This window comes from Cenococcum geophilum (assembly GCF_001692895.1).
Source record: "Cenococcum geophilum 1.58 unplaced genomic scaffold K441scaffold_29, whole genome shotgun sequence".
Taxonomy (NCBI): domain Eukaryota; kingdom Fungi; phylum Ascomycota; class Dothideomycetes; order Gloniales; family Gloniaceae; genus Cenococcum; species Cenococcum geophilum.
In genome coordinates this window covers 1,574,050-1,592,268 of record NW_027137587.1, presented here as the reverse complement: position 1 = coordinate 1,592,268, position 18,219 = coordinate 1,574,050, and the positions used below count along the sequence as shown (strand labels likewise).

Genomic DNA, 18,219 nt, shown 5'->3' with positions numbered 1-18,219 from the left:
GAACCATTTTTGGTTAGAGATCGAGCGCCAAGATTTCAGTCTTATCGATAAGAGAGGTTTATTAGAATGGAAGCACGCATACAAACATGTAATATCCCAATTCCAATGAACGAGTTGAAATTATTTCCTAGGATCCCATAAGAGTCTACAACAATTATATGCCTCAAATCCATTCAGGCCATTCCCGTTGTGCTATGTCATCCTTCGCCGCATTTTCTCCAGCCCTCTCCCCAAATCTCACCGTCGCCTCCGCAATATCCAGCAACGGATCTGTTCCTATCCGATCTTCTCCCTCCTCGATCAGGCGATCAAGCTCCGGATCTCTTGTTACTCTAACAACTGTGGGGAACCTGTTCGTGTATAAGCCACGGTTCTGAGCCATGGCGATCACGCCGAGGATCATGCAGACGACCGCCTAGAAAATGCTGAGACCGCTTGCAATAGCGAGGTCCCTTGGTTCGTAGGAGCATTGATTAACGAAGGGTGAGTAGGTGGCATTGGTAGTTGTATTGGATAGGGCTGCGCGGGTTGTGATGTCAAAAGGATTGGGCGCTCCGTACCGCCCACTCAACTCTCCACCAGACTTGAGCGTTTGGAGGCCCGATGCATTGAAGGCGTAATAATTCATTTGCGGACTCCCCACTAGGGCATTCATCGTTATAAAATCTGGCTGAGATGCATTTCTTGATGGGTAACTCTGGTAACCATGCATATTAAGGCCCAGTTGGTACATGATGGACTGGTAGCTCATGGTTTGGTTAACTGCCGGTCCGACGGTAAGCCGGGGATTCTCAATCCGGCAGTGAACTAATTCAGAAACTTAGTGTTCGCAGTGACATTCTGCTGACCGTTACTCGATAAATCAAAGTAGACAAGGTATGACGCATTACAGAAAGCGCATGAAATAAGAGCTAGATGAACACGCATGTAAAACTTGGAAGCGTCCGTGGAGAACATGTCAAGCATATTGTACATGTTGTTGAGGTCATTGTCGACGCTAAGGACTCCGGCTTTACCGAAGGAGCCGTTCATTCCAGGACCAAACCCTAATTGGGGGGTAAATCCTGCAAAGGCTACCAATGATTGGGTTGAATTCTCGTACTCCTCAAACGCACGGTTAACATACTGTTCGGTTGTATTGTCTGCTCTGGAACAAGACACAGCAGGTCCTTCAAATCTTAATGTATAACTGACGTTAGCATCGGAGGTCTGTCGGGAGACAGGAGTTATTACCCCTTGAATTAAACTAGGGAGGTCTGCTGGCGTCGTACTGGATGAAGCCCCACCAAACGTGGTGGTGTTGTTATCAGGATCATGGTACTGTACATTCCAGAGATAAAGTCGCGTTGAGTGATAATGAGCAGCTGCTTATTGGTAATGATCGATGGCTGCACCACTATCGTCCCAGGAGTGACAATCGCCGACAGGGAAGAAGCCTACCAATCTATAAGCAAGAGTAGCTAGTGAAATGATGGCTTTTAGTGAACTCACCATGTCACTGCTGCCAGTAAAGCCAGCAGAGGATGGTGCAGCCAGAATCGAAGATTAGTAAATTCCCAAGCACCGAAAACATGGTATCGAGACGTTCTACTTTCGGGGTGTCTATCCTCAACTAAAACCATAACCACTATGTATAAGCAACACTAGGCGCAGTTGCTAGAGACAATTTAACAATGAATGCAGCCGCAGTTCCAGCCCTAGTAACCCATTATTGTTGAGAGGCGTCGTTAACAATATGCTTATCCATGTGGTTGTAAAAGAAAGGATGAGCAAGAGCGCATTACCAGTAATGAAGCAGCATATCACTAATGTGGGAACCCTCCAATAGATATTACTAAGTCTGAATTTGGGCTTTGCCCTAGGAAATTTAGAAAACATTTCTAGGAGTGAGGTGATCTCCTGAGGATAAAGATTAAGATAATTGGTGAAAGAGCCTTTCGAAGAACAAGAATATAAAAAAAGTTCTAGCGACGAATATAAAGGACAGAGTCAATGTTTAAAATATCATATATCTTAAGCTGATGAAACTGTAAGTAGCACAGCGAATTATAAATATAATCTCAACAAGATAGTGAACTTGTTGCCCTAGCTATGAAACTGGCCCCAGTGCCGAAACCAACAGGGCTGAATATCTTGAAGAATTTTCTTCCAATAGATATTGAGGGCTTAGATTTCCGGTTAAGTCATTCCTGAAGGTTACCGCCCACTCTCAGCTATTAAGTCCTAGGATCCAGCTATTTTGTTTCACGTAGTGTTAGTCAGTGCAGCGCTTCTGCAGGGGCTCCAGTGCAAAACTGGCGCCAAGCGAAACAACTATGGATGTAACCTGGATTGATGACAGTATCGTCCAGCTCAATTTGGACAATCGCAGTGATGTACTGAGAACGGTATAAGTCCACAGGACGATGATGAGCCTCCGTTGGTCAGCGAGAAGTTGTGGTCGTACAGGTGAGGGGCCTGCACTTTACTAAGCCAAACTATACTCGCGTCATATTTGTAAATCCGCGGAAATGGTCAATTTACCAATTACAAAAGGAAGGATATCACCAGCTAGGAGAGTAATCAGGCATGATACTGTCATGCAAGTGCAAGTGTTTAGTTGAGCATTTCACTACAGCATTGACTACATCAGTTTTTCAACTACATACGAGTATCACAGCAACATACCAATGCTCTGATTGAAAGGTTTTCATAATGTCTCTTCCCAAAATCTCCCGCGTCCTCGCAGATGGCGTCCTAATTTTCTACCGCTACGCTGGCTCCCCAACTAACCCAACTCTCCTCCTTCTCCACGGCTATCCCAGTTCCTCATTCTACTTCCGCAATCTCATGCCACTCCTCAGCACCAAATACTATGTCGTAGCGCCTGACTACCCAGGTTTCGGCTTCACTGAAGTCCCAGGATCCCGAAACTACACCTACACCTTCGAAAACCTAACCACAACGGTCGGAAAATTCCTCGACGCTCTCCAGATCAGCAAATTCGCCCTCTACATATACGACTTCGGCGCGCCCATCGGTCTGCGTCTCGCGCTGCGACGCCCCTCCGCCATCACAGCTCTCATCACGCAAAACGGCAATGCGTACGAGGAAGGGCTAGGTGAGCGCTGGAAAGTGCCGCGCGAGTTCTGGGCGACCAACTCGCCGGACCTGCGCGCGGCCATCCGGGCCCAGGTCACAGATTTCGAGCGTACCAAGGGCCAGTACGTTAATGGGGCCGTGGACGGCGGGGCGCGCGTCGAGCCCGAGGCATATCATTTGGACTACGCGTTGTTGCAGAGACCGGGTGTTGTGGATGCTATGGTTGACTTATTTTATGATTATCGGACAAATGTGCAGATGTATCCCGAGTTCCAGCGGTATTTGAGGGAGAGGAAACCGCCGGTTTTAGTAGCCTGGGGGAAGAATGATGTTTCTTTTATTCCCCCTGGCGCGGAGGCATTCAAAAAGGATGTACCAGATGCGGAGGTGCATTTGGTGGAGGGAGGGCACTTTGCACTTGCTGGGATTGAGGAGACGTTTGCTAAATTGATTTTGGAGTTCTTAGAGAAGAAGTTGTAATGGGGTGGTGTTATTTACGGTGATTGAATATATTCAATCTTGAAGCGATATTCAATTTGGAGAAAAAGCAAATAGGGAGCAAAAAAAACTCACGTTAATTATTACCTTACCTTTTATAATCAAGCACTTGTTTTAATACTGTAGCTTGGTTCCAAATCCGCAGGCCTCAAAATCCGAGCTAGTTTCTTCCGGCCGATGAATGCTATGATGATCTTCGTGGAGGCATGCCCATCTATATAACAGACACTAGTAGAGGTCCGGCCGTAATTTGTATAACCATAAGTATGTTTAAAGACTAGTATTTGAGCCATGCGCATGAAGTGCTCTGCGTTAGTCGTTGATGTAGAGTTGACCAGGCGCTAAGATTTCGAAGTTATCGATAAGGACATGTCTTGTAATATAAGCTTGGCAATCATCATAGGCGTCACTGTCGTGTGCTCAAAGGGTCCAACAGCTCAACAACCGCCGCAACCTCTCTCTAAACCACCATCTACGCCGTAGAGCTGTTGTTAAAACTCTATTAAATATATTTAGCCGCCCCAGACGACCCAATGGCTTACACTAGCTTCTTCAAGTATGTATACCTGGTGTATTCCTTACGACCGCTTTTCATGTTCACCTCGCCTGACTAACACTTTCTTCTACGATAGCCGCCGCAACATCGCAATATTATCCCTTATGTCCCTCGGAGGCTCATACTTTATAATGAAATCTCGAACCTTGGCGGAGAAGAAGAGGGAGCGAGCTGTAGGAGACTACTCGGTTTCTGTGGATCGATCCGGTACGTTCGCCTCTGCGCAGCAGCTTACATAGCCTCCCTCCATCACAAACACTTCTCCAGGAGCTTACGGGATACTTTATAGGCGGTGGAATCTAAATGGCTCAAGAAAGCCTATCAGCACAACGTATCCTGATCACCGAAAATAATGATAACGGCAAGAAGGAATGGATATGGTGGCAACCTGACTTCAAAGGCGGAAACATGCTAACTAAAGCTCTTAATATTTTTATTTGGTCAAGATCTATCGATCTTTGGTGCAGAATTCTACATCCTAGGCGTTGAGAAGCTGTATAGCCTTACCTGAGCGCTCAAAAGAGCCCAGATTTTCTCTATTTCCTTCCAAAGTCTAAACCACCTCAACACCAAACAGAGCCAAATCAAGATTATTGCACTTCATTCTATTCTTCGTGTTCATTTTTTATTTCACGTCTGAATATTCTAAAGTTCGCAAAAGGATAAATACCCACAAACGTCATTCGTCGCCGAGGGATTACAAGGATGGATGTGCATGACGATCACGGACTAAGCTACGCCTTACTTCTCTCACCACCCCATAATCCTACCGTCTCACTGTCCCATGAATTTACCATCTCACTACCTCATAATCTTACCAGCTCGCTGCCCTATAGTCCTGACATCTCATTTAATTACTTCCACCATTCTGAACGGCAGTATTGGCTCGACCCCTCTCTCCAACCCCACTCACCCACCACCATCTTTCTGCGACATCCACCACAGCATCCCCCTCACCCGCGCGCAGCGTGACGATCGCAGTCCAAGTCACTCACCTACACGCCACGCAATTCATGACGCCGTCGCTCTTCGTGAACATCCGGTTCACACACACCGTCCCCGAGACGCCCTCCTACGTCGGCGGGAAACCCGCCCCTCTCCGCCCCTCCCCCCTTCCCTATACCACCCTAGCAGCAAATTTCTATTCATGGCTTCTAGCGTTACAATTCGAGTTTCCATACTGGCCTTGCCTCCCATCCCTAGACGCAGCTAAACCGCATATTTCGCGCATCTCCGCGCGCGCCACGAATACCCAAACCGGCCCGAGAAGTTGTGCCCAGCGGAGATATACAACGCGCTCTGCGCGGGCACCGCCAGGATCTGGGACGAGGTCGTGCGCGCGCCCAGCAGCGACCCGTACGCCGCGCACGCCGCCGCCATCACCACTACCGCCACCGCTTCAGCTGCGGCTGCGTCCGGCTCCGGGCACGGGCTGCGCAACCGCGTGGCGCTGCACATCATCTTCGTGCTGGCGGACGTCGACGCGGGGTGGGAGTAGGGGTTCGCGCTGCCGAAGGCCGGGGGACCGCGTGTGGATGCGGCAGCACATGACGGAGTTTGAGCGGCGGGCGGAGGAGGGGGGTCAGGATGGGGGAGCTAGTTAGGGGGTTGAGGGCGAGGGTGGATTTGCCCGGAGGGGTTTTCGCTGAAGGATGAGAAGGGAGAGAGAAGGGAGGGGGTTTTTATTGGTTCTATAAAGCGCATTCTCATACAACTGCAACTGCCCCCTTCTATCCAGCATCCAGCATTCAGCATCCAGCATCCAGTAATTTCCCAACGTGCTCCAAGCTCCGCGGTGTTTTCTTTGAGGGCTGTACAGCCGATATTGTTGGTTGTGAACTAACCTACAACTTCTTATGCGGCTTAATGGGCGCCGGATTCGCCACGGCGTCGATATTCCCAGCGAACTTCAGTGGCCCGACATCCGCCGTTGTCATGCGCGTATTATACTTCTTCCCGGAGATAAACTCAAACAGCATACTCATCGGGAACCCGATATCGAACGCACTCGCCGCATCGATCTCATCGATCTCCTGCTCCGTCAGTTCCAACCCCAACGCCTCAATATTCCCCTTCAGATGCTCGACCTTCCGTCCCCCAACGATCGGGAACACGTACGGCGCCTTGTGCATGACGTACGCCAGCGCGACCGACGTGATCAGCGTGCCCTTGACCGTCGCGATCTCCTCGAGCTTCTTGGAGACCCGGATGTCTGTTTCGGACGTGCCGAGCGACTTGCGCCCTTCGTTGCGCGCGCGCTCCGCGTCGCTCTTGAAGTTGCCCCTGCCCAGTGCGCCCCACGGTGCGAGTGCCATGCCTTCGGCTTGCGCCATGGGCAGGATGTCGCGCTCGAAATCGCGCGAGGCGGCGGACCAGTGGCCTTGGTAGACGGTGAATTGGCGGAGGCCGTGGTTGCGGGCATCTGGGTGGTGGGTTAGCTGGTTACTATGTCGAGGAGGGTTGGGAGGGGAGGCGCGTCGGGCAAGAGTGTGCGGATGTTGGATATTAGACTGCAGGCAGCTTGGGTGTTCAGGTGTTTGGGTATGGGTGTGTAAAAGAGGGGGTGGTGGTATGATAGAGGGACACTCACATTCGTTCGCCTTGCTCACAATCCACGCCGGCGTGTCGCTCACGCCCAAATACAGCACCTTCCCCGCGGCCACCATGTCGTTGAGCGACTGCATCAGCTCGGGGATGCTGGTCGACCAGTCCCACCAGTGCACGTACAGCAGGTCGATGTAGCTCGTCTGTAGCTTCTTCAAGCTCGCCTCGAGCGAGATATGCAGGCTCTTGGAGCTGTTACCCGCGTAGTTGACTTTCAGGGATGGTTGGCGGCTGTGCGCAGGAAAGCAGGTTGTGAACTTTGTGGCAACGACCATTTGGTCGCGCACGCCGCGCTCGGCCATCCATTCGCCGATCCAGGTCTCGCTTTCTTCGGCCTGGTAGCTGTTCGCGCTATGTCAGAGACAGGAATTAGCTTAGGTGCGGTGGAAACTGTGGTTGACGGGGTTGGTTGAGGGCTTCGTACGTGTCGATGAAGTTCCCACCGTTCTCGAAGAAGTAATCGAGGATTTCAAACGTCGTTTGCTTGTTGCACTCGCCCATCATATCTTTCCTGTATTGGGTAAGCCTTTGTATTCACAGAAGGGAAACAATAGTTGAGTAAGTACGGCTTCTTACCAGGCATCTCCAAAATTCATCGCTCCAAGGCATAGTGGCGATACTCGCACGCCCGCAGTGGGCGAGAGGATCCGATGGAAGTCGAGCAGACTCCTAGGAGTGGGGATGTCTCCGAATGGGCTGCGACTGTTAGACATGTTGACAGATGGATAAGAGGGGCTATAGAAGCTCGGCTAACGGTTAACTGGGAGGAGTAGCGGGGTGAGACGAAGGAATGCAAAGAGATGAAGAGACGAAGGGACTGAGGGACTAATGGACTTAAAGTGAGGAGTGAGGCCTTCAGCAAGAGCAGAGGCATGTTTATATAACTAATTTGTATGGGCATGACATCTTCGAGTTGACTCAGGTCCGTCCGGTCGAAACAGTGATGCGAGCAGCAAAGAGAGCTGCATCGCTATGGAACAGCTCTGGAACTGTCGTGCTGCTATTTCCGACCTCTATCTCCACCCCCAGTCTTTATCGACAATGAAAGAAAACCGGAGTTTCAGTTGTGCACGGATCTACTGCATGGGCACCTTAATCACAAGCTTAGACACCCTTCACAGGCCTTAATGGAGCGAAATAGTGCTGCCGAATATGATCCGGTGTCTTGTCAGTTACAATGCGAGAGTCGCTTTGCGGAGTGTCCCCTTGTTGGGCGGGAGTGTCTTCGGAAGCGACCCCACCGATTTTAGTCCGGCCTGGATATGGGCCTGATCCGGTCCCACTCCATAACCAGCTTCAAAATTCCATCCGCATAAAGTGGTCCGGCCCGTCGATTTTAATATTGCTATATCCGACTTCTACTGCTTTTAGCAGCGTAATTACGAACTTTACAAGCGGAGGCATTATTTATTGAGTCGAGGAATATCTTGAACTTGTGCAAACTCCGTCGACTTGAAGGATGATTACAGAGAGACCGAGATAAGTGGGCGATGCAGAGGCATTTGCAATCCAAATCTGGTTTAACACCTCTAAAAGCCACTTTGACCGCCATGGGAAAATCGATATCTTGATCGTCTGATAGCAGCCTTCTACATATTAACACTACCGGTAATTACATGTTGTTTCCAAGTGTTTGAAACGCCTCGAGGTGTTGACTCCTGAACACTGATCGCCGGTAATAACTGCTTGAAGCGAGCCTTGATCCCTCCAAAAGCATTTTGAATGAAAGATTAGTTGGCCCTTTGCTGAGCGGGTTGCCGCATCATCTTGTCCGCCCTGATACTCAGCACCTCACTCCGTCCGCTTCCTGACCCTGGGCAACACGAACCAGCAAATAAGCATGACCACAAAGAGTCCAATGCAGACAGGATGCAATACATAAGTCCCCACAGCTTGCGCCAACAAACCAGTCGTGAAGGGGGCAACAGCACCTCCGGAGCTTCCAGCTGACGCAATGAACCCAACCGCCGTCATCTGAACGTTGCGCGGCAACAGTTTGGCGAATATCGTCTGCGCGCAGGGATATACAGGGCCAAGCAGCAGACCGAGAACCGCGACTGCGACGGCATCACCGATGACGTTGGGGACGAGCCACACGAGGAGCTGAAATGCCATTGCTCCTGCCGTCATTCCAATCACGAAGGACCTTTCTCCGACTCTGTGAGCGACATGCGTGAGGACGAATCTACCCAGGGTGATTCCCGCCTGCAATAAAATCAGCTTCTGACAACCGGATTTTCTCCAATAAACTCACCCAGAAACCTGCAGTGACATAACCGATACGGGCTGGGTCACCGTTACGGTAGCTGATGAGGAATGAGATGACCCAACCCGAAATAGATACTTCGGCGCCTTGATATGCAAAGATGAAGAGCGCGCCGACAAGCGTGACTTGGCTCTTCAAGGCTTGTTTCATGAGTTGTGTCTTGCTCGGTTCGCCTGCCTCAATTGCTTCTCGTCGGCCCGCTGTTCGTTCCAGAGCAGTCAGTAGTCGGGTTGGAGCTTCTTCTTCGTATGACCAAAATGCCCAACCCGCAGAGGCGATACAGAAGAGTCGTAGGCCGAGGGTGATGAAGTAGAACCGTGACCAGAGGAGCCCATGCGAGACCATGGCAGTTGCTATAATTGGCCCAATGATGCCTATACCGGGCATCAGTATCAACAGAGGGAAGAAGATGATATCGATCAAGAGGGTAGTCAACAGGGTCTTACCTCCAATACCATAGCTGCCATGGGCGGATCCAAGAGTTACAGTGGAAGGGTGAAGATTAGAACAGAACACATTATTCAAGGCAAGATTAACGGCCATTCCATAGCCCAGTAGAAAGAACCTAAATGAAGGTTAGACAGTCTTAAGTATAGGAACTAGGAAAGCTTACCCTATAACTACTACCGGAAACGGTGGAGTAGCAACAAGCATAATATATGCAGCAAGCATTAGCAGCTCTGCAAAAATTAGAGACTTTGCCCGCCCGAGGCGGCCGAGAATCATATTAGTGAAGAACGCAGCTACGATGAACCCAAGGGCATTGCTGACGAAGATAAGAGCGACAATAGCGTAGCCTATATGGTAGTGGTTTTCCATGTAGGGTATAAGAGCACCGGGAGCTGCGATGAGATCAGCTTTGATTTTTTGGAACCCCTTGGAAACTTCGAGAGAACTCAAGATGGTGGTACTTCAGGTTCTGTTCCCATAAGCTACGTACCGCTATCGTTCAGCCCATTTCCGAAGTAAATCAAGCAGCAACTCAAGACTCTCCATTTATTCATTGGTGGATTTGACCAGCTTTGGACAAGCGATGTTGCTTCATCTTGCTTTGGGGATGGAGGTCTACTCATCTCCAATTCGTTAGGACTCATTGGTGTTACTGGAGTTTGTGCTCCAGTATAGGGCGTTTGACTAGTGCGTGTGGTCTGCGTTCCGCCACAAGAATTACTTGGCCCATTGTATCGGCTGCCCCACGTATAATTATCCAACTCGAAGGCTGATGGAGGTGAATTAAGGGTTTTCTGAAGAATTGCTGGTGGGCTGGTGACGGACTTTGGGCCGGGATGAATATCAAAATACCCAGCAAAGGAATTGGGAGGCATGATGAAACATTCGCTTGATTTTTTTGTAGGCTATCAGACAGAATCTTAGGAAGGAGTTGAGATTGAGGGAAGAAGAACTCAAGCTCGTTAGTCACAAAGGCTTTAAGCAGAAGGCAGACCAAATTAGTGTTGAGAGAAGAGGTTAGGAGGAAAGAGACGGGGTGATCATCGTAAAGTTTAAAGACTATTGCAAAATATGAATCCTCCTCAGAAGTGGGATAGTGTTACGTCCCTAGACCATACATAGCTTACCGTATGATACCCCTCGTGCGGGAGGTAAGTTGATTGATAAGACATGACGCTGGCGCTTTTCCCTACCCAGTGCCTCATGCATCGCGAGAAGATCACTCTGTTGAACAATCAGAAGAGGAAAATCTCCCCGGAACCGGAATTGATACCAAGGGGAAGCCATCCGTAAAAGTGGAGCTCGACGAAAGAACGGTTCTGATGTTGAATTAAAATAGACCTTTGATTCGAGGGCGGATTCTCGGCTCAGAAAGTTCTCGGCAAACTTTCCAGCTTCTAAAGGCGCCACCGAAGTTAGCAACCACTTTAACGCCTCTCGTGAATAATGGGCCGCCCAAAACGCAACCTTCTTGCGACAGCGGAGGAGACTTTGACACCGCCAGACGCCTTGTCCGAAGGCCAGTCGATAGCGCGAGTCACGAAAGCAGCCGGCAACAACCTCTATAATGCAGACCTCCCATCTAGCAGGCCCATCCTCGTTGAGCTGCCTTCTCGCTTTCGTTCTACCATCTGGATAAAACGGGGATCATATGTGGTCGTTGATACCAAAGCGCTTGCAGACCGTGATAATAAGCTGGATGGAGAAATCATTAATGTGGTAAGGGACGAAAGAGAATGGAGAAAACAGAGTTATTGGTGAGTGGGAGCATGCATGGAAACTTCACCGCATTTGTTAACGTCTTTCCCAGGCCAGCTGAATTTGCGAAGAAATCCGCATATGTAGACGATGCCGACGAGGAAGAGTCTACGATTGGTAAAATGCCGCCACAAGAATCGGATGACGAATCTTGAAAATGTTCTACCTGCTAGGATTCTATAGGACACTAATCGGTGTGCTGGTGCTGTGGTCCGCCGTTTACCATTACATCTTCGAAATCCTTCCTTGTACCCCACCACACACCCGCCACAGTTATTGCAAGAACACTCACAACCACCAACGAACTTGCTTCTGTGCTCGGGTAAACGTTCCAGGCCCACTCTTGCACAAGCCAGAGGCAATACTGAATGATAGGATGGAAGCCGGCCCGCCATAACAGGAAGGGTGTTGTCCACGCAATATAGGCGTAGAATTGATAATGGAGGGATCTCGCACAAAGCATGCCGATTGCGTTGGCTGTCAGGATTGTAGNCATGACGAATTGGGGTGTTATTTTCCTAGAAATTCGTTCTTGGTCCCAGGGATCATTAAATACCAAATTTATGAAATCCGGGAAGGGTCGTTGTGCTGGTTTGGTCCACCGGGTGATAGTAAAGAATGAAAGGAGACCGGCGTGCGCTCCCAATAGTGACAATGAGAAGCCCTTTGATAGAAAAATTTCTTCTTTAACAAATCTCCAGTTGACTGTCCATTTGTACAAGAACTGCCGTGTGAACTGGAATGCTCTGGATATGTATGAAGATGTGTAGTAATATAAGAACGGATATCCGTAAACGATCTATGCACCACTTAGACCAACCGGCACATCAAATTATGATAAACGTACCGTCATCTGCCCAATAATCAAAGCCTGCGTGATTGCTCTTGATTGGCCAATAGATTGAAGTAGAACCATACCGATTGCAGGAAGAGGCAGCAAAGCTGTCATCTTAACATTAAGACCAATCGTATACAAAAACGATCCAATAGTCCACATGCGCCTTTGGTAGGCATAGATAGCTAGGAAAAGCCCCAGGACCGCAAAGCAGTCATTAAAGCAGCGCAGGATAAAGATGCTATGCAGTCGTTTTGATAAAATAAGAAGTGGAAAAACGTATGGTGGTGCCTTGCATGAGCGTTTAGTTCTTACTTGAAGCAATACAATATAGGAAAGCGTCAAACCTTTGCTAGTCTATAGCAAGCCATTACCACGGCCAAGTTCGCCAGATATACAAGCCCAAAGATGATCTGAGCTAGGAGAATATTGGTCCCCCGATCTGTGAGCGCGTAGAGAGCGCGGTAAATATACACGTGAACAGCGGGATAGACAAGAGGGCCTGTTCCGCCTTCAATATTTTTGTAGTCTCGTTCTCCTGTGAGATAGATCTCAACTTGCTCCATATAAGCTTGCCAGTCGATTTCGGTGTCTAATAACGGCTTAGCAGAGGTTCGGACATTCTTGGCAAGATATCACAAACAGGGGATCGTCCATATTATTAGACCGCAAAGAGCCGCGTCCGCTATGAGGAGCAATGGCGAAAGCCATCTGGTATGCTTTGGGTTCCCCGCAAGGTCGACGCTCCGTTCGATTAAATTCATTGTGATAGATTTTTGTTGTGAGAAATATGGATGAGCTGATGCCTTATGGGACCTCACGGCATTATTAAAGGGGCCGTTAAGATCACGTGGCCTTAGTTGCAGGTTTCGCATGCACTCCGAAGGCATTTCTCAAGACAAATAGTGTTTCATATCAAGATTTAGGAAGCGAGAGCTTCCATCGCATTATTTTGTTCCGGATGGTCGATTTGCAGTTCTAGAACCGTTGTTATCTATTTTAGAACGTCACAAGTCACTCTAGTTCTACATGCACTGCGTATACCACCACAGATAATCTATTGTGGAGTCACAGCTCCATACTTTTCTCTATAGGAAAAGGAATTCCCCGGTATGACTCATAAAAATCGCCCAAGAAACTTCAGCTCTCTCATATACGCTGTGCACAGAGGTGTTTATGATAACTGTGATGCTAAATGCGTGGAATCAAGTCTTCTTGCCAAACGCTAAAATTAAAAATATGATAACGAGGTTTAGAAAAACGTGAAACAACATCATGGGTCTAGATAAAAAGGTCAGCGGGCCCCAGATACAGCACAGTACGCAAATGATGTATCCATTGTAGGAACTTACACAAGACTGAGAAAAACTTCCAGCCATGTTTTAGGCTTAGCACTCCCTTTCGGTGGCCTTGAGTCTTTGCATAAGATATTCCACTTCAACCTCTTTAGTCAAAGGTATGACCCAGTCCTAGTTCAGGGTCTTAGTTTCTACACCTCTAGGGGGCAGTCGGTAGTCTTACCTTATACATGGCTACCACAGCATCCACATTAATTTTGACAGGACTGTCAGATCCTCCATCCGGATCTGTGCCATATGTCTTTGCCTTCAATCTCAACCTCTCCAAGACCTGCTTCTCCACCTTAGCATCTGTGATAGCCTCATCTATTCCCTTCCTATCCTCTGACTTTATCAGCTTTACGAAGTGGTCCTTCTCCTTCCTAAACTTTGCCTCCGCAACAAATTTTCCAAAATGTATGCGTCGAGACAGTGCTTGTAAGCATGCCACATCGCAAGTAGCTGCAGACCCGTAGTTTTCCTGAGCCTCCCCTCTCTCCTCTCTGCCAAACTGTGCGCATGCAGCTGGCAAAATGAGTTTAATATAACATTCCTTGAGTTTCTTGTTTACATTCACATCGTTTGGGTGCAGGATTTGGGGGTAGTCTAGAGGTCTAAGGATGGGCGTCTCGAGGGCATCCGGGAAGAACGGGTATTCGTCTGGTGACTGATATCGGCGGACGAGTGAGTGGAAGCGTTCTTGCTCTCGGAGCATCCAATCAAATAGACTCAGAGAACTGTTAGGTATCCGCACGCCTCCCGGGACATAGATGGTATGGTTGAGAGGGAATTGGGCTCGCTCTATCAGGTGGAAAGTGATAGTGTCCTCAAGTCGGCTGGAAGTTGTCAGCTGGACTCAGCGTCCGCAGTTCGCACTAGGGGTTGTCACTTACATAAGTTGAAAACGAATGTTAGCAAGATCCAGAGCTTTCGACACATCAGAGAGATCAATTGCAGAATCCATAATGCCACAGCGTAGAACAGCCGAGCTAGTTAATACTGAAGAAGAGCGATTAACTTGTGTTCTTGGCTATCTTCAACCATAGCCGATGCCGGGAAGAGAATGACGCACTATGTAAGACCGCGACCTGCAGACCGACTTCATGCGACCTCAGGCACTCATCCCAACACCGCATGCTACCTTTTCACCAATTTCACCATTTCTTTACTAGCAGCTCCTTCCGACCATAATGACGCTCCCTACCAGCAATTAGGCCCTCCGACATACCTGCAACCTTTTCCTTCACATTTCCTTCGCATATTCGCATGGCCAGCTCCTCGAGCCGTGATGGCTCGCCGCCCCGTGGCAGATCAGGGAGCACGAGGCCAATGACACCGTCAGATGATGAATCTAGCATTATTGATGGTCTTCCTGTAAGCTCTTACCTGACATTTCAATATGCTGCATAAGCACAAAATCTAAACTTTTTTTTCTGGACAGACACGGCAGTTAGAAGCATTTGGGCGAAAAGTTACAGCAACTGCAGGCCACCTAATATCAGGGCCCCTGGGGGAAGGTGGTGTTAGCCAACACTACCAAAACGCACTTGGCGAGCTTCACAAAGAACTTAGGCGTCCAATGCTCCAACGATCGGTTTTCTCCTTTGCGCAAACAACTCCTCGAGAAATAGTGCGGTCTAGAATATCCGTACCAGAAATCCAACAACGAGCTCTTTCCTACCTCCCAGACGAGCTTCTCGCCAACATCCCCGAAGACAACAATGTATATTCGCTTTTTCAGGGGTTTCAGGCTTCTATGCCAGAGGAAAATAATGGTCTCAAGAATAGGTATGGACACAACTCGCGAGGTCAACGATTGTTAGGGGAAGCTGAAGATGACCCAAACGCACCGCCGTCTCTTGTCAAATTGAGAAAGGAGAAGCACAGTATGAGCCATCGGCTGGAGATGCTCGGTGTACGGAAGCACATGTGCGCTACCGAAATCCACGAAATTGACAACAAAATCGCAAATTTGAACACAATGCGCAAGATTGTTTTGGATAGACTAGCTGGGCTTGAGCAGGATGAAATGGACTTGGAGCGTGATATCCTAGATGTCGAAAACAGGCTTGAAGACCTCCAGGAAGAACTTGAAGATGCAGCAGCCTTGGCACCAAAGTCGCCCGATACTGGTGGAGCTCCAAGCACGGATGGGGGCTCGGGAGATTTCATGTCTGCATCTATTTATGAAAAATTGCCTTCTTCCCCGAAGTCTAAACGAAGGAAGAGACCAAGGAGGTTATCTCTGGCAATCCTACATGAGCATCTAGAGCCTGGGTCAAAGATCAAGGAATTAGAGGCACATAACGATATGATTACCGCGCTAGATTTCGATGTGCCATGGGGCACAATGGTCACGGCTGCTTTAGATGATACAGTAAGAGTGTGGGATCTTAGTGCTGGGCGATGCATGGGTTTTCTCGAAGGCCACCTTTCATCAGTGCGCTGCTTACAAGTGGAAGACAATATTGTTGCAACGGGTTCTATGGATGCTTCCATCCGTCTTTGGGATCTGAGTCGCGCAGAATACGCCCCGTTAGATAATCGGATAAATAAAGATGGCCAGGAGGAAGAGGATGACGGTTTAACATTCGAAAACGCCGAGGACGCTCCACCACCGCCACCACCAACTATCATGNAGGATTGTCCATTATTCTCACTTGAAGCCCACATGGACGAAGTCACGGCGCTTCATTTCCGGGGTGACACCCTTGTCTCTGGCTCAGCAGATAAAACTCTTCGACAGTGGGATTTAGTGAAAGGCCGTTGTGTGCAAACCCTTGATGTCTTGTGGGCAGCAGCACAAGCAACAGCCACCTTAAATGCGAACAGCAGCCAATGGCGTCAGACAGGACGGTTACCTGACGCATCAGCTGATTTCGTTGGTGCTCTTCAAGTCTTCGATGCCGCACTCGCATGCGGAACTGCTGATGGTATGGTACGACTTTGGGATCTCAGAAGCGGGCAAGTGCACCGGAGCCTAGTGGGACATACAGGGCCAGTGACTTGTCTGCAGTTTGACGACGTCCATCTCGTCACGGGAAGTTTAGACAGAAGCATTCGGGTAAGCAAAACTAGTCATTATATCGATCCTCATGGCAACTGGCTGACTTAAGCAGATCTGGGATCTCCGTACCGGCTCAATTTATGACGCCTACGCCTACGATAATCCTGTTACCAGCATGATGTTCGACGCGCGCCGCATTGTCACCGCCGCAGGTGAAGACGTCGTCAAAGTCTACGACAAGACGGACGGCCGGCACTGGAACTGCGGGCCGGGTGTCGGTGCGGACGATGAGGCTGGTGTTCTCTCCATAGTCGAGCGGGTGCGCATCAAGGACGGCTACACAGTTGAAGGGCGCAAGAACGGCATGGTAGGCGTCTGGTCTTGTTAGAGTAAAAAATGTATATAACGGGCATTTTGATGGCGCCGACATGTTATGTATAGTATCAGGCGCATGACATCGATTTTCTTTGTAGCGCTGTTGGCTGTGCTGGGATGTGGGTGTTGGATAGACAGGTTTCGTGTTGTAACATCAACCGTTATGACTTTTTGCTCCGACTTGTTTTGCTGTTACATGCGCAGTTTGATGAAAGCGTAAACGCGTGATACTCCACTCGTTCAGTCCGTATCACACCATATGGACTTTATACCAGCCCTTGAAGTATGCCAAAGCTAAAGATAGAAGGGCTCATATATTCTTCTGAAACACTCAAAATCATCCACCATGGTGTAAATAGGAAACCAAATTACGTGCACACCTTAACGGAGCATGGGATACCTAGCCAGCATTCATGGCTACATTGCTGGCTGTTTGAATTGACGATTCTGGTCTCGTGAATTCTGCCTCTGGTAGCTTAAGATCCGCATTGCGTTTGGACGCCTCTGGTGACAGAAAGGCATCTTAGACGCTCGTCAACAATAATTCGAATCTCCACCGGGATTAGAAAGCAAAAGTCTGTAGTCCTGCATTAATAGAACGTGATTCTAGCACCCGTACTAACGTGTTTCACTGCTCATCCGGCCACCCCACCAGCACCAAGACGCGTCTTCGTGCCTGTAAGAGCATATACATTAGATCCCGCAAGAGCCGCGCAAGTTCGCGAGTACTCTCTGTCTTTTTTGCCGTATGGCGACGTGGAGCGGGACACGTTACAGTACCAAAATACTTTGCTTTTTAATTTTTATATATATCCACCTATAGATTTTCTAGCTATGCTTTTAGAATTCTTTATACCTAAAAGCTCTTTAGTATCTTATAAATTCTTTTTAGTTCTCTATCCTTTTAGGTTACTCCAGGCACACGGGAGGAAGATTCACTTTTTGTGAGCAAAGAAAATGGGCATTGTTTAGCGTCCTCTACGTAGCCGAAATAAGTGTCGGTTTGGGGCACGTGCGCGCCCCACCCAAACAAAGCCCCCTGAGCATGCCTCACAATCATAACAAACCTCACAACACCACCATTTCGCACCCAAATTCGTTCGCCATAATTACTAATTATGACCTGAGTTACCAAGGAGCCTGCATCCCAAAAGATGCGGGCAAAACACTTTACCCCACCCCCAGAATTATACTACAACGCTAGGGAAAATAAGTATCTAAAGACTCCTCCACGTATAGGAGTTCTCTACGCCAAAATCTTTAGCCAATTACTGGGTAAGGCTATTCCTCCAGCTATTATATAGTAGGCTATTAGAATTATAGAGCGCTCTTAGCAACGTATTATGGCCTTAAAGCAATACAGAACTATATATAATTCTAGGCTAGAAATAAGAGGGAGAAATCGAGCTCTTATAAAGGAAGACACCCACGCTATTACCGTGTATTTAGACG

At 48.7% G+C, this 18,219-nt stretch overlaps 10 protein-coding genes across 10 annotated transcripts; 5 read left to right on the top strand and 5 right to left on the bottom strand.

The window, feature by feature from the left end:
* Positions 1-163: 163 nt before the first annotated feature.
* K441DRAFT_678558 (uncharacterized protein) lies at positions 164-1,494 on the bottom strand (the record flags this gene model as incomplete). The annotated part of the gene is made up of 5 exons (XM_067651171.1): positions 164-350; positions 561-807; positions 849-1,147; positions 1,327-1,436; positions 1,492-1,494. 5 exons carry the CDS (start codon positions 1,492-1,494, stop codon positions 164-166), a joined length of 846 nt encoding a protein of 281 aa, XP_067502535.1.
* Positions 1,495-2,529: 1,035 nt separating this feature from the next.
* K441DRAFT_662261 (putative hydrolase) lies at positions 2,530-3,739 on the top strand. Its single transcript, XM_067649011.1, has one exon. The coding sequence runs from the start codon at positions 2,695-2,697 to the stop codon at positions 3,559-3,561; it is 867 nt and encodes a 288-aa protein (XP_067502534.1). The 5' UTR covers positions 2,530-2,694; the 3' UTR covers positions 3,562-3,739.
* Positions 3,740-4,137: 398 nt separating this feature from the next.
* K441DRAFT_567913 (uncharacterized protein) lies at positions 4,138-4,374 on the top strand (the record flags this gene model as incomplete). The annotated part of the gene is made up of 1 exon (XM_067643815.1): positions 4,138-4,374. One exon carries the CDS (start codon positions 4,138-4,140, stop codon positions 4,372-4,374), a length of 237 nt encoding a protein of 78 aa, XP_067502533.1.
* A 412-nt stretch (positions 4,375-4,786) lies between these two features.
* On the top strand, positions 4,787-5,859 carry K441DRAFT_153658 (uncharacterized protein). Its single transcript, XM_067640210.1, has one exon. The coding sequence runs from the start codon at positions 5,149-5,151 to the stop codon at positions 5,737-5,739; it is 591 nt and encodes a 196-aa protein (XP_067502532.1). The 5' UTR covers positions 4,787-5,148; the 3' UTR covers positions 5,740-5,859.
* On the bottom strand, positions 5,858-7,901 carry K441DRAFT_662255 (Aldo/keto reductase). Its single transcript, XM_067649010.1, has 4 exons — positions 7,316-7,901; positions 7,164-7,250; positions 6,726-7,090; positions 5,858-6,557 (listed from the first exon to the last, which is right to left on the bottom strand). Exons 1-4 carry the CDS (start codon positions 7,450-7,452, stop codon positions 5,980-5,982), a joined length of 1,167 nt encoding a protein of 388 aa, XP_067502531.1. The 5' UTR covers positions 7,453-7,901; the 3' UTR covers positions 5,858-5,979.
* Positions 7,902-8,308: 407 nt separating this feature from the next.
* On the bottom strand, positions 8,309-10,163 carry K441DRAFT_639088 (MFS general substrate transporter). The gene is made up of 5 exons (XM_067646563.1): positions 9,946-10,163; positions 9,619-9,847; positions 9,452-9,570; positions 8,994-9,379; positions 8,309-8,944 (listed from the first exon to the last, which is right to left on the bottom strand). The coding sequence occupies exons 1-5, from the start codon at positions 10,097-10,099 to the stop codon at positions 8,531-8,533; spliced, it is 1,302 nt and encodes a 433-aa protein (XP_067502530.1). The 5' UTR covers positions 10,100-10,163; the 3' UTR covers positions 8,309-8,530.
* Positions 10,164-10,901: 738 nt separating this feature from the next.
* Positions 10,902-11,368, top strand: K441DRAFT_568075 (nucleic acid-binding protein; the record flags this gene model as incomplete). Its single annotated transcript, XM_067643819.1, has 2 exons — positions 10,902-11,212; positions 11,266-11,368. The coding sequence occupies 2 exons, from the start codon at positions 10,902-10,904 to the stop codon at positions 11,366-11,368; spliced, it is 414 nt and encodes a 137-aa protein (XP_067502529.1).
* On the bottom strand, positions 11,046-12,789 carry K441DRAFT_706412 (glycosyltransferase family 58 protein). Its single transcript, XM_067653659.1, has 4 exons — positions 12,692-12,789; positions 12,396-12,640; positions 12,061-12,339; positions 11,046-12,012 (listed from the first exon to the last, which is right to left on the bottom strand). Exons 2-4 carry the CDS (start codon positions 12,612-12,614, stop codon positions 11,401-11,403), a joined length of 1,110 nt encoding a protein of 369 aa, XP_067502528.1. The 5' UTR covers positions 12,615-12,640; positions 12,692-12,789; the 3' UTR covers positions 11,046-11,400.
* Positions 12,790-13,005: 216 nt separating this feature from the next.
* K441DRAFT_662252 (chorismate mutase) lies at positions 13,006-14,506 on the bottom strand. The gene is made up of 4 exons (XM_067649009.1): positions 14,279-14,506; positions 13,570-14,221; positions 13,401-13,517; positions 13,006-13,329 (listed from the first exon to the last, which is right to left on the bottom strand). The coding sequence occupies exons 1-3, from the start codon at positions 14,347-14,349 to the stop codon at positions 13,437-13,439; spliced, it is 804 nt and encodes a 267-aa protein (XP_067502527.1). The 5' UTR covers positions 14,350-14,506; the 3' UTR covers positions 13,006-13,329; positions 13,401-13,436.
* Positions 14,327-17,131, top strand: K441DRAFT_706411 (mitochondrial division protein 1). Its single transcript, XM_067653658.1, has 3 exons — positions 14,327-14,759; positions 14,827-16,449; positions 16,505-17,131. The coding sequence occupies exons 1-3, from the start codon at positions 14,652-14,654 to the stop codon at positions 16,778-16,780; spliced, it is 2,007 nt and encodes a 668-aa protein (XP_067502526.1). The 5' UTR covers positions 14,327-14,651; the 3' UTR covers positions 16,781-17,131.
* The last annotated feature ends 1,088 nt before the right edge of the window (positions 17,132-18,219 follow it).

What these genes read in the sequence shown, in the direction of transcription:
- K441DRAFT_639088 (XM_067646563.1), bottom strand. Translation starts at nt 10,099, where the DNA reads ATGAGTCCTAACGAATTGGAGATGAGTAGACCTCCATCCCCAAAGCAA. An exon ending in TTTCCGGTAGTAGTTATAGG is followed by an intron (nt 9,571 to 9,618) that starts GTAAGCTTTCCT and finishes ACCTTCATTTAG; the next exon opens with GTTCTTTCTACTGGGCTATG. An exon ending in TGGCAGCTATGGTATTGGAG is followed by an intron (nt 9,380 to 9,451) that starts GTAAGACCCTGT and finishes TGCCCGGTATAG; the next exon opens with GCATCATTGGGCCAATTATA.
- K441DRAFT_662252 (XM_067649009.1), bottom strand. Translation starts at nt 14,349, where the DNA reads ATGGATTCTGCAATTGATCTCTCTGATGTGTCGAAAGCTCTGGATCTT. An exon ending in AACATTCGTTTTCAACTTAT is followed by an intron (nt 14,222 to 14,278) that starts GTAAGTGACAAC and finishes GACAACTTCCAG; the next exon opens with CCGACTTGAGGACACTATCA. An exon ending in CTGTGGTAGCCATGTATAAG is followed by an intron (nt 13,518 to 13,569) that starts GTAAGACTACCG and finishes ACCCTGAACTAG; the next exon opens with GACTGGGTCATACCTTTGAC.
- K441DRAFT_153658 (XM_067640210.1), top strand. Translation starts at nt 5,149, where the DNA reads ATGACGCCGTCGCTCTTCGTGAACATCCGGTTCACACACACCGTCCCC.
- K441DRAFT_662261 (XM_067649011.1), top strand. Translation starts at nt 2,695, where the DNA reads ATGTCTCTTCCCAAAATCTCCCGCGTCCTCGCAGATGGCGTCCTAATT.
- K441DRAFT_662255 (XM_067649010.1), bottom strand. Translation starts at nt 7,452, where the DNA reads ATGTCTAACAGTCGCAGCCCATTCGGAGACATCCCCACTCCTAGGAGT. An exon ending in ATGAATTTTGGAGATGCCTG is followed by an intron (nt 7,251 to 7,315) that starts GTAAGAAGCCGT and finishes TACCCAATACAG; the next exon opens with GAAAGATATGATGGGCGAGT. An exon ending in TGTGAGCAAGGCGAACGAAT is followed by an intron (nt 6,558 to 6,725) that starts GTGAGTGTCCCT and finishes CCCACCACCCAG; the next exon opens with ATGCCCGCAACCACGGCCTC.